The 11,899-nt window shown below is 50.1% G+C and overlaps 1 protein-coding gene across 1 annotated transcript; it reads left to right on the plus strand.

Moving 5' to 3' along the window:
• The first annotated feature begins 3,208 nt into the window (after window positions 1–3,208).
• On the plus strand, window positions 3,209–6,441 carry LOC122378493 (transcription initiation factor TFIID subunit 4-like). Its single transcript, XM_043359603.1, has 2 exons — window positions 3,209–3,885; window positions 6,246–6,441. The coding sequence occupies exons 1-2, from the start codon at window positions 3,209–3,211 to the stop codon at window positions 6,439–6,441; spliced, it is 873 nt and encodes a 290-aa protein (XP_043215538.1).
• Window positions 6,442–11,899: the final 5,458 nt, after the last annotated feature.

Genomic DNA, 11,899 nt, shown 5'->3' on the forward strand with positions numbered 1-11,899 from the left:
GTAGACGGGGAACGGGCGCCGAGCTCTGCTCCCTCGGTCGGGGAACGGGCGCCGAGCTCCGCTCCCTCGGTCGGGGAACGGGCGCCGAGCTCTGCTCCCTCGGTCGGGGAACGGGCGCCGAGCTCTGCTCCCTCGGTCGGGGAACGGGCGCCGAGCTCTGCTCCCTCGGTCGGGGAACGGGCGCCGAGCTCTGCTCCCTCGGTCGGGGAACGGGCGCCGAGCTCTGCTGAGACTGATCGGCTCCTTTGGGCTCCATCTGGGTCGGGCTGTTAGCTTTGAGTGTCATTGAATCAACTAACATCCTCATGCATCCCCCATGGGTCAATGGGTCCGGTGACTCAAATTTAGCAGCCCTTCCTCAGCCGGGTTGATGGATCCACCGCACCGGTGCGTCGTACTTTCCAGACTGACTGTACATTCCGTGACTGACTGTGCATTCCGTGACTTACGCGCCAGCGCAGGGGATGCGCGGCTAACGTTTGGCTTGATCTGTGTCGTGAGTTCAGCTTTCCCATGGCTGCGTGATTGCATTGCAAGGTTTTTGTTTCTTATTTCCGGGAAATTTCGTTTTAAGTCGGGTAGGTTCATATGATCAATACTAAAGTCTAAAGTTGTACCTAATCGGTCTGCAGAGCATATGGAAAATTCAGATATATGCACAGCTATTCGGGGAACTCATGTCCGTAACAGTACATTGCTCGAACCCGTACGAATCCTGCCAATATAGTCAGGGGCCGTAATGTGGCGGCCATTTAGGCTGCCGATTCCTGCCTGGTTGGGTGGAGGAGGACTCGCCGACACGATGCTTGAAGTCTCGTAAGGTCACTGCGCCCTGAGGGAGTCACAGGAGCACCGATGGCACTTCCGGACTGGAAGACACTCCGGACCGAATGGCACTCCGTACTGAAAGACACTCCGGACTGAAAGACACTCCGGACCGAATGGCACTCCGGACTAAAAGATACTCCGGACTGAAAGACACGCCAGACCAAATGACACTCCGGACTGAAAGATACTCCGGACTGAAAGATACTCCGGACTGAAAGATACTCCGGACTGAAAGACACTCCGGACCGAATGACACTCCGAGAGCTCTATCAACTCCTTAGAGAAGTTCCAGCCGGACTAGTGACAAATGACACCGAGCGGCGGCGGCACAGCCGGCAGAGAGCAGCGCTGATGTTCATTGGACAGTGGCTGCTGGTCAAAGCCAATGCGTCGCAAATTTTCTCATCGGGCCGTACGCTGAAAACAATTTTACCCGGAGCTGGCGAATTCAGCCTTGCACTGCGGGTGGTACCAATAATGCGGGTATTAAGGTATTAAGCGGGTATTAAGCTGCGGCGGTAGGGACTATCACATATATTCCGTTTTTTTCGAAATTCAAAAAATTGTCTCGATTTTTTTTTTGCTATCATATAAAAAAGTCTTATGTTATTTCTAGGGGTCAAAATCCAAAAATTTGAAAAATCCGAGAGGCAGTTTTTTTAGCCCTGTTAATTCTACACTTTTTATAACTGAAACATTTTTCTGTGTCTCTAAAGCTGTAGGCCTGACAGCTCTTCCCACGAAACCTTTTTTGGGTCGAAAATGGCAGAAATGACGTCACTCCAACGTCGTTAGCGGCCAACCTATCATAGCCTTAAACAAAAAAAATGGTCACAATGTGCAAAAGCTATTCACGGGAGGGACGGAAAGTTTGATGACGATCGGCGCAGCGGTTCTGGAGATATATCGAAAAAGAAAACTGAGGGGGGGGGGGGGCAAAAAATGCCCCCCACCGCCTGGAAGGTTAAAGGGACCCTCCCACCTTCAAAAAAGTTTATGAATTGGCATGAAAGTGATGTCGCTCGGTTCAGAAAAAGCGAAAACGAATATCTACCAAATTTCACCGAAAAATGTTCACCGGTTTTCAAGATATTAGACTTTTACTTTTGTTTACTTTTTGGGATCTCCGCTGTTCCTAGCGACTTTATTTGGAAGCAATAGTTTGGCAGCTGAAAGTGCGGTACTTCAACTTGTTGCGCGCAAAGCAGCATATACCACCGCGTGCTACCAAACGTTTTAGTCAAACATTTAAAAATCGTTAGATATCTGCGCTGTCCGCTGACTTCACACATTCAGAGGGGTATTCCTATGCATTAGCCCCTCTGAATCAAAATGCTGCAATTTTGAAATTCAATATTTCCGAACTAAGGCATTTCTCGATGTTGTGAGTGCCGAAACCGGTAATTGTGAGCCAGGGACCCCATTTTGGCTATCTCAACTCAAATCTAATGTTAAGGTGGGAGGGTCCCTTTAATGCGTTTTGCCCAACTATAATAACAGGACTGGATATTTTTGACCCGAAGGGTGTGCGCGGGGCGAAGTGGACGGGGCAGAGTGGAGTGGACAGCTCCAAACTCCATACATGGTTTCCACATGAAAAACAAGCCTTATTGATATTGAACTGTATCGTAGTGCGCTCACCTCGGCCACTTTTCGGCTAGGTACATGACTTCGAAAAGATCAAATCAAGTGTTTTCCGTGAATGTCATTTATTTGTTTACCTACAAGTGGGATGCTGACTAAATGAACATGTATCCTCGTAAACCACCATCAAATATATTCCTAATCGCACATGAGGCAACTACCCTGTTTCTTAAATCAGGGCTAACTGCTAAGCAGTCGCCGGTGCCCCAGGTTTTGGGGCAGAGTGGCCAAAATTCATAGGTTTGAAGTTTAGCAAATATCTCTTATATGTGAACGCCTTTAGAAACGATTGAAATAAAACGCAGTTTAATAGAGATCATACTGGTATGAAAATAATCTTGCCAACTTTAAAAATTAAGCGTCGCCATAGAAGGCCTTAGGGTGGCCACTTTTACCCGGTCTCCGCTACATATCACCAGCTCAAGGCCAAAACTTTTTACAATCACACTTTTCAAATTGCTGGTGATTCAAGCGAGCGACGCGAAAGTGCGATCCGCAAGAACCACAAAATACTCTGCCGCAGACCTGACCCTGGCATGCCATGGGTGCGCGCGCTGCGGCGCCCTTCTGCACGTGAGTGACTACCGGCCACCACCGTCCGCCGAAATCCGAGCTGGAAGATCGGTACCGATTATCAGCACGCAAGCAACAAATATATAAGCGGCGCGCGGTAAAACGGGCATCGGTCATTTCTGGATCAGGGTTCCGAGTGGCCTGGTCGCCCGGTGGGGCCGACATGAGGCTGCTCGTAGCGGCCGCCCTGTTGTGCTGCGCCGCCGGCGCCGCAGTTGCGCCGCGACAGGCGCGCGACGGGCCACAGGGAGCCCGGCGGAGCTCATCCCGATATCGGGGTCCGGGGTCAAACGCTGCGCCCACCGCCGCGCAGACCTCAGAGCGGGACGCTGCCAACTTCAGCTACGTCTACAGCACCGGCGACGGCACGTCCGTGGGCGCGGTGGGACACCAGAGGCGGATCGGGGATGGCGTCGGCACCGTGATGCGCGGCCACTACTCATACCTGGCGCCCGACGGCAGAGCGGTCAGTGTCACCTGGACAGCCGACGAGCGGGGATTCCGAGCGCACAGTGACGGAGCGCCCCGGAGCGCGGCGCCGCCCGCCGCCCGCAGAGACCGACGGCTGCACAGTGCAACCGAGTACCGCAACAACCGGCCGCCGACACTGCCCCGGCCGAGAGGGCGCGCGGCCGACCCGTCCGCCTCCGGGCGCCGCCGGCCGCCGGAGCTCGGCGGTGTCGCGGGTCCCGCCGCCGTGCCGCAGCAGCGCTCTGGCGGCGCACATGCCTCTGCAGTGTCGGCCTCCACTGCGGCCGCGGCCCCTGGCGCTGGTGGAAGCCGCGCCGGCTCCGCGTCTGGTGGTGGAGTGCTCGCTGCCGCGGCCCCCGCTACCAGTGGGTCGGTGGAGGCGGGGACCGCCCGGTCGACTGGTGGGCCCACCCATCATGAAGCACTAGCTAGTGCTAACACGCCTCCAGGTCAGGTGGACACCACTGAACGGAGCGCTCCTGCAAATAGCACCGCAGGCGCCGGGGAGACCACCGCCGTCAAGGGACCGCCTGCTGAAGCCAGCTCTAGTGCTCAAACCATTTCACCTACTCAGGTCCCGTCTTTTACAAGGGCCGTTACAGCTACTAAAGATGTGGCCGCCACTGAAACCTCCGTTACATTGGACGCTTTGGCTGCAGGGGGCAGTCACTCCCAGTCAGAAGTGAGTCCTGAAATCGCTCTCACTGCAGATGGGTTTGTTACTGATAAGGCTATTTTTGAAGACGATGACTGTGAAAGTGACAGTTTTATGAACGTCACCGAAGCAGCCTTTTATGTTGACATTTCACCGAGTGTCGGATATTTTCCCGCTGTGCAGCCTTCACCTGACCACGAGGTAACAAAGCCTGATGCTTCTAAAGACATATCCTTGGGAAGTTTCGACAAGGACATCATCAGCGTTGGGGATTTGCATCAAGCAGCCAAGGCCATGGAACAACCCAAAATCCGACTCGGTACGTACTTCACTCTGGATGATGCCTCCCATACTACTCGTGCTTCCGTTTTGGAAACTGTTCCCTCCGCCCGAATACCAACAGCTGCTAGAGCCGATGAAGAACCTGACCAGGCGGTAAACAAGCCTACCGATAATATATTCACAAATGCACAACACCCACATAATGATAAAATTGCGTCCCCTTTAAAAATCGGTGATGCTAAACGTGAAACGTTTCCCGTTGTTCACCCTGGCAACCCCAGTGTCGACTCTTCATTTTATTCTCAATCCTTTGCGTTTGACCAAAGCATACCCACTGTATTTCATATGAATTACTATGACTTTGTGCCTGGTGAAGAATTTCCTTCCGCTGAAGTCAATCAGTCTGAATCTGCTTCCATTGGCGAGAGTGCGTCTGATGGCTTCTCCCCCGACCATGGGTCGGCTGCCGATGTCGGTGATGCTGTTTCCACTGAAGCCACTTCCGCCAGTGAATCCTACTTCCGTATCCCAGCCGAGCCCGTTGCTGCGAAAGAAGCGGTCCCATCTGTTCGGGATGTCGCTGTTGGTGCTATCATCCCCAATGGAACTCTCTCGATTAGTGATTCTGCTCCATACGCTGATGTCACTTCTGCTGATGGGCTCACTCTTGACAACACCTTTCCATCTATTTATGCAGGCCTTGCTGCAGGCGCTGTTCCTCTAGCTAGTGGTTTTATTCCTGATCGATCTGTTCCGTATGTGGAAGCCGCTTTGCTACCAGCAATGGAGTCTGCTCCCTTCAATAACCTCTCTTTTTCCGAACCCATTGCTCCGTTTTCTGCGGTGCCTTCGCCTGAAACTGGCTTTCCTGCTATTGCTACTACTGCTGAGGCTGCTTCCTCGCCTAACACGACTCCCACCACCAACGCTGATTTAAAGACGGAGGCCATGCTTCATGAGCAAGGCCCTTCTGTTGAGGATTTTACTCAAGATGCAGAGCTGCCTTCACTCTCGGATATAAGGCATCTCCATGCCGTTACTGGTATGGATGAAAATACCTACGTTGCGTTCTTAGCTGCTCTCGCAGCTGTCCACTTCACTCAAACAATGTTTTCTGGCACGCCTGTGGCGTCTTATGGAGACGGTGCGACTGGATCTTCTGCTGGATCTGTATCTGTGGCCGGCAATGGAGCTGCTGCAGTTGACAGACATCTGGCTGATTTCGGAGACAATCAAATTGCTAAGCACGTAACTGCGGCTGAAGCTGCCAATGTGCCTGCCGTCGTGCACACTGCACTAGCCGATGTTTCTAAAGCTGTGCGAGCCACGGAGCTTCGATCCTCAAGCATCGATACTGGGACTTCCGTTGAGCCTTTGCCTCCAGCCCATCACTCCACTGCTATCGATTCCCTCTATTTACCTGAGGCACCGTTTTCCGGTGAGACATTCTTATCTGGGCCAGTTCGCGGCGCTAAAGGTGACAAGGCTGCCGGAGCTGCCTATACTGTTCAGATCTCACCACTGCCAGGCTCATACAGGACGACTGACGCCATGTCCGCCCCTGGCGTTTCTCCTGCGGCAGCTACTGACACGGCTGCCGTGACTGAGTTGACGCCTGGCATCGGACCCGCCAGCTTCTCCCGTCAATCAGTGGACGTTGCCGAGGGATTCCCATTGACTGGCGCAGGTCGCGCGCTCGAAGAGGCTGACAGCACGGCGCACTCCTCCATACAGTCAGCTCCTGAAGCCGCCTTGGGTCTCCACTCGGAGCCAGCCGGTGAGCGCTCCCCAGCGGCGGCCGGCCGCGGTACGCGGCGTTCTGGAGGGTGCGCGCACTCGCCGCGCTGCCCGGTGCCGACCAGGACCGGTTGCTGGCGCTGCTGGCGGCCCTCTCGGCCGTCCACTATGTCGAGCACGGTCTGAGCTCCTCCCCACCCGCTCCCGGGGCCGTCACTGCCTCCAGTGCCAGCGGCCGCCGCCGACACTGATGGATACAGACGCGGCAGCTGGTTACAGAGACAGCGCTGCCTTACCTGGGGCCTCTGGCGTGAGGCCACCACGACTGCCGGCAGACTTACATCCTCACCTGCTGCCTACGTAGGTGGTGCACCTAATCATGCTTCATGGCTCTAGAGTCTAGGGTACACTGGGACCTCTTTGGAGGCATGCATTTTGTATAGCCATTTTGAGATCTGTGATTCACCTACATACTTGATTAAGCTTGCCATTTGCTCATGTAGTTTTTGCATTGAGGACTGTGCTCGTAGCATACCTTATGCACGATATATGATAGGGATGTCTTAGCAGGTGTCGTGGAAGGAAAATGTTTGTATTCGGGCCGAATACCAACTTTTCCCTATTTAGGCCAAGCTGGACGGAATTTAAGTCCAATGATGGGTTTATCATTGGTGTCGAGCATGACGCAGTTTGGGGCAATATTTTCCGAGTAACATTGCCTTCAACTTTGCAAGTAACTTAAACATATAGATAAGCTATGGGCTAGCCTTTATATTTTTCGAACACAAGAAAACCTAAAATATTCATGCCATGTGCCACCTAATGGGACGAGGGCTGTAGTACAAGTATACTGAGTAGTAGTTTTTCTTTTTAGTTTTTTTGCGCATCATTTTACTTGTTTTGTTTGTTTGTTTGTTTGAATTTGTTTGTTTGTTTGCTTGCTTGTTTGTTTGTTTGCATCAAATGCCATTTTTCTTCAACAAAATAATTTGTCTTTTCATTGTTAGCATCAGAGGACATATAAGCGCTTGTGCACATCAATGGTCGTACGTGTTCGTCATGTGAGGGATGTGTGTGCACGTGCAATATACAGTTACGGGCAATATGGTTTCTTAGAAATGCGTGGTTCATTGGTGGTTGGTTGGTTTTTGCTGGGATTTTGCATGATTTGTTTTATGTGTAGATCGACTGGATACTCATTATTCACCGTGTCACTATTTATTTTTAATTGGAAATCGCATACCTATCTTTTTATATCAACATTCATTTTGATAGCAATATCATTCCAGAAGCCTAACATTGAGAGGGAGCCAGAGTGAAATTTTAATCAAGGGCGCACACAAGGGGGGGGGGCACACGGGCCCGTGCAATATACAGTTACTCTAGGTCAGTGTCAGTAAACAGATTACATTCACTCTCCGCACTAAACCAGTTCATTTCGACTACTCCATCCATGGGATCACCTTAGATCGTGTATCTGTGATGCGCGATCTGGGTGTGCTCATGGACTCAAAATTAACTTTTGGGCCTCACGTCGACGGCGTCGTCAGGAGTGCGAACCGGGCGCTTGGCGTGTACTTGCGCTCGCTGCAGACCTCTCGTGCTGCGAGGGGGAGACGGTTTCGACCTGAGCCTCTTATCACTGCTTTTAATGCCCACGTTCGCTCTGTGATATAATTCGGTAGCATAGTATGGGCTGGGGCCTCAAAAACACATATACAGCGTCTGGAACGGATCCAGCATAAGATGCTCATCTGGCTGGCAACTCATTCCACACGGCCCTCTCAGTCTCTCGATTACCATCAGCTTCTGTCTCATTTTGGTGTGAGTTGTATTCGGGCAAGGTTGGTGCAGCGCGATCTCACTTTTCTTCATTCGGTGTTCTCTGGTCGCATTAGGTCCACCGATATTGTTGGGATGTTTGGATTGTGTGTTCCATGTAGGCGGACTCGAGGACGGGCGATACTGCACGAACCCACCGCAAGGGTGGAAACGATAAGGGCCGGAATGTTTTGTCGCTTACCGAGACAAGTGAACGGCATGTACGAACATGTGGCATCTGCGGACCTATTCGCCAGTCGAGGAACTTTTATGAAGTCTCTTAGAGCCTTCTTAATCTCTCTGACATGACTATACGTACCTATATTTGACAACCCATGAGCACATGTATTTATAGGTTTTAGTATTGGACTGCGTCTGTAAATGGGTGTCATACCTGTGGGCGTTCAAATAAATACATACATACATACATACCCCCTCTTGGGCGAAATTCTGGGTACGTGTCCGACATGCATCGTACATAGTCCTGTTGATTTGATTCATTGGTTAAGCATTAAATATAGGTTATAGGCTGGATCTCTAGTCTGTGATCCCGCATCGTATCAGATATAATGACATTTCATGTCGATGTGCCTAAAAAATATGCGAATATACGTGAAAAAAGAGTGCTGTTCCCGCTCCTACACATCCGGGCCAAACAGTGACCGGCCCCTAGCCACCCGGGGCCGGTCGGCCGGCCGGCAGTCAGTCGCTTCCCGGGGCTGATTTCTGAGGGACCTGCAAAAATGTTTATTAATGAAATGTTTTACGTAATAAATTAGATGATTAGGTATATGTACCGGCTCTGAGTCGCATTTGAGAAAAAAAAAAACAGCCTAGTGTAAAAATATATATGTTTTGAAAATTAAGCTGGTACCGAAATAATTGTTTTACCATGCATTGACAAACCAATTGCTCAAGCTTCAAACCAACCGAAATATAGCCCCGTGGGCCGTATTTTTTTTTGGGGGGGGGCCCTTCGGCATGGGGGGCCCAGTTCGAAGGTCGTGCCCCCCCCCCCATCAAAAATCCTGTGTGCGCGCCTGATTTTAATCCTCAGCCAATGCTGAAGGGTTAGGTGAGAGAAAGATTTTATTGAACTCTTTTCAGAAAAGAATTTCAAATGCATTGATGCATTATTCATTTTCCACTATCCAGTGTGCACATCCTGAGGACTTAGCATAGCAATTTCAAGTCCTTACTATTTGTCTGGCTGTCTTTTTTCTGAACAGCAATGAAGCAAGTAAGATTTCTATAGCTCTAGGATTGACCCGGCTGTATTTTTTCTTGCAAAAACAGATTTTTAAATTGCGGGTTTTTGCGGGTTCGGCTCAGCTAAAATCAGCTTGCGGGTAGTTATGGTTGGGCAAGGGGTAGCTGCGGGGCGGGGCGGGTAATGAAATTGGAAATTTGTGGCATCTCTAGACATGACGTCACTCTGACGTCATTTCCAGCCAAACTGTGCTAGCTAAAAAGTTGAAATTTTAACACAAGGTGTCAAATTAATGCCGCGGAGGGTGCCGCAAGTTTCGTTTTGATCCGTCAAACGGTTTAGAAGATGTGACCGAAAAAAGAGGAGGCCCCTCAGTCATGCGCGGGTTAAATATCTTTTGGCTTTTAAGTGCCGAAGCACTTAGTTTTCCTCTGATAGCAGTTTCTTACATACAATAGAGCTGAAACACATCAACTTATTGCACCATATTATAAGCGTCAATTCAAATAAATGAATCTTGAGAGAAGCCGCTCTTGATTGAGGAGCTATTAGAAGCTTATATGCACAACAAAAATAACATCAAGCCTTAGGCCCATGCTGGCTTGAACTCTACTGCTCGCGCCTCGCGGGTTACGAACTATTGTAGGTGTGGCTGTGACACTATTCGTTACATCTTGTGACGATCAGACAAAGTGACATGCTGTTAAGTAGGTACTGTGGTTTCAAAGCACAAAGGTGATAGAACGAAGCGGATATCTCCAGTATTTTCCGAATTGAATATTTTCCCATAGGCTTAACATCATGACGTGACGTAATGACCTCTAACTGACCTCAGGTCAATGACATCAACAAACCCGAACAATATGTTATACAACTCGGTGAACTTAGCACATCCTGAAAGTTTGAAGGAAATCAGTTCAAAACTGTAGGTTAGACAGGTGCATAAAGAAAATTGAAATTTGACCATGACCTTGTAACGGTTTTTCTGACCTGTGACCTGACCCAAGGTCACCAGGACCTGAAATTTTCAGGTCATATGTACAAAGGTTGCCCCATAGGCTGTGCCAAATTTCCGTCTTTACGCTGTCTTTGAAAAGCCTTAGGCGGGGGGGGGGGGGGTTGCATCCCCCTGCCAGGGCGAGGGCTAAGCTATATATAAAAGGAGATAATTGGTGAGTGGGTTCAAAACAACCCTCACTTGCCCCATGCCCGTTGTCTGGAAACATAGGCAAACGAAAGGTCTGGCGACGGTTTATCCATCTCGTCTGCCGCTATGTCATCCAACTATGAGGCCTCGATTCGTTCGGTATGTGAATTCCTGAGCGGTCCTCCCCGGAGGCAAGGTGAAAGGTCATGGCCTGTATCACAATTTTTACGCTCCCTAGTACCTATGCTTTGCAATCTTTCCAGGACCTTGGACACCGTTTTGTTATATCCAATAAGCATTGCAATTTCTTACTCAACAATGACTAACCCTCGCCCGCACATGGGGGGGGGGGTGGTTGCCACCCCCCCCCCCCCCCAGGAAAGGAAAGTAACCTCCGCGTGTTTCTTAAAGCTAGCTTTTCTCGGGCCGTACCTTATAGAGTTCTGTATGTTTTTAACCCTCGGCCGTACATGGGGGGGTCCCCCCCAGGTAGTCTTTCTGCTCTGCACTCGACATTTTTAGAGCTAGAAGGCTGATTTTTCGTATAACTGCTCCTCTATCCTTTCTTGATGTCCACTGAAAATTTTAAGTTTCTGGGATTTTTAGTTTTGGAGATATGACCTTGTTTTTCAGGTCATGTCATGACCCAAATGGCCAATTCTCAACATCTTGCGTTTGCCATGGGCCTTGTGAGCTTTTGACACCTTGATTTCGGCCTTTTTTGCCAGTCTTACCTCCCACCTATCATGGAACATGTTGTTCGACGATGTACAGGGGTCAAGGGCAGGGTCAAGGTCAACCTAGGTCATCTAAGATAATTGCGTTTTAGGCAAGCTGAATTTACTTTTTGTGAAGTTTTTTGACTGCATTTTTGGTAAAAGCTTCTCAGATCATGATTTCATGTAATATGGACACAAAAACAATCGGTGCACACATCAGTATACACACAGACACACACAGACATACAAACACATATAATTGACCTTGACCTAACTTGACCTGAAATGACCTCAGCAGCAAAAATCTGGTCGGGTAGTGTGACAAAGAGTTTCTAGCTGGCTTGGCACCAGAAAACAGCATCGTCATCGGTATTTGATAAGCAGCGCACTTGATATCCAACGGTGACCCAAAACAGCAACATTTTTTTAGTTTGACCTGACCTGGAAAGTCAATGACTGACCTGAGAAGGTAAAACTGGGTATCATTGGATTCGTCTCTTCCCAAAGAATCTTTTTGGTCTTACCGCTAAGCTCTATCTCCAACAGGAACGAAATGGCGCGGGGGGGTGGCAACCACCCCCCCCCCCCATGTGCGTTCTAGGATGGGAAAATGGCATGTGCGGGCGAGGGTTAAGGAAAACTTTACCTTTAACTTATACTGCGGCATTGGTCGTTTTGCGTACGCCAGCATTTTTATGATACGGGCTACTACCACCTCCACTGTGCTGGAGCTCTGGCGTTCTACCCCTCCCCGCTACGGACTGGCCCTGGGGCTATGGTGTGTTGCTGTTAGTACTGAGCGCAAACGCGTA

The sequence above is a fragment of the Amphibalanus amphitrite genome, unplaced genomic scaffold (assembly GCF_019059575.1).
Source record: "Amphibalanus amphitrite isolate SeventyFive unplaced genomic scaffold, NRLGWU_Aamphi_draft 000060F_arrow, whole genome shotgun sequence".
NCBI classification, from domain to species: Eukaryota; Metazoa; Arthropoda; class Thecostraca; order Balanomorpha; family Balanidae; genus Amphibalanus; species Amphibalanus amphitrite.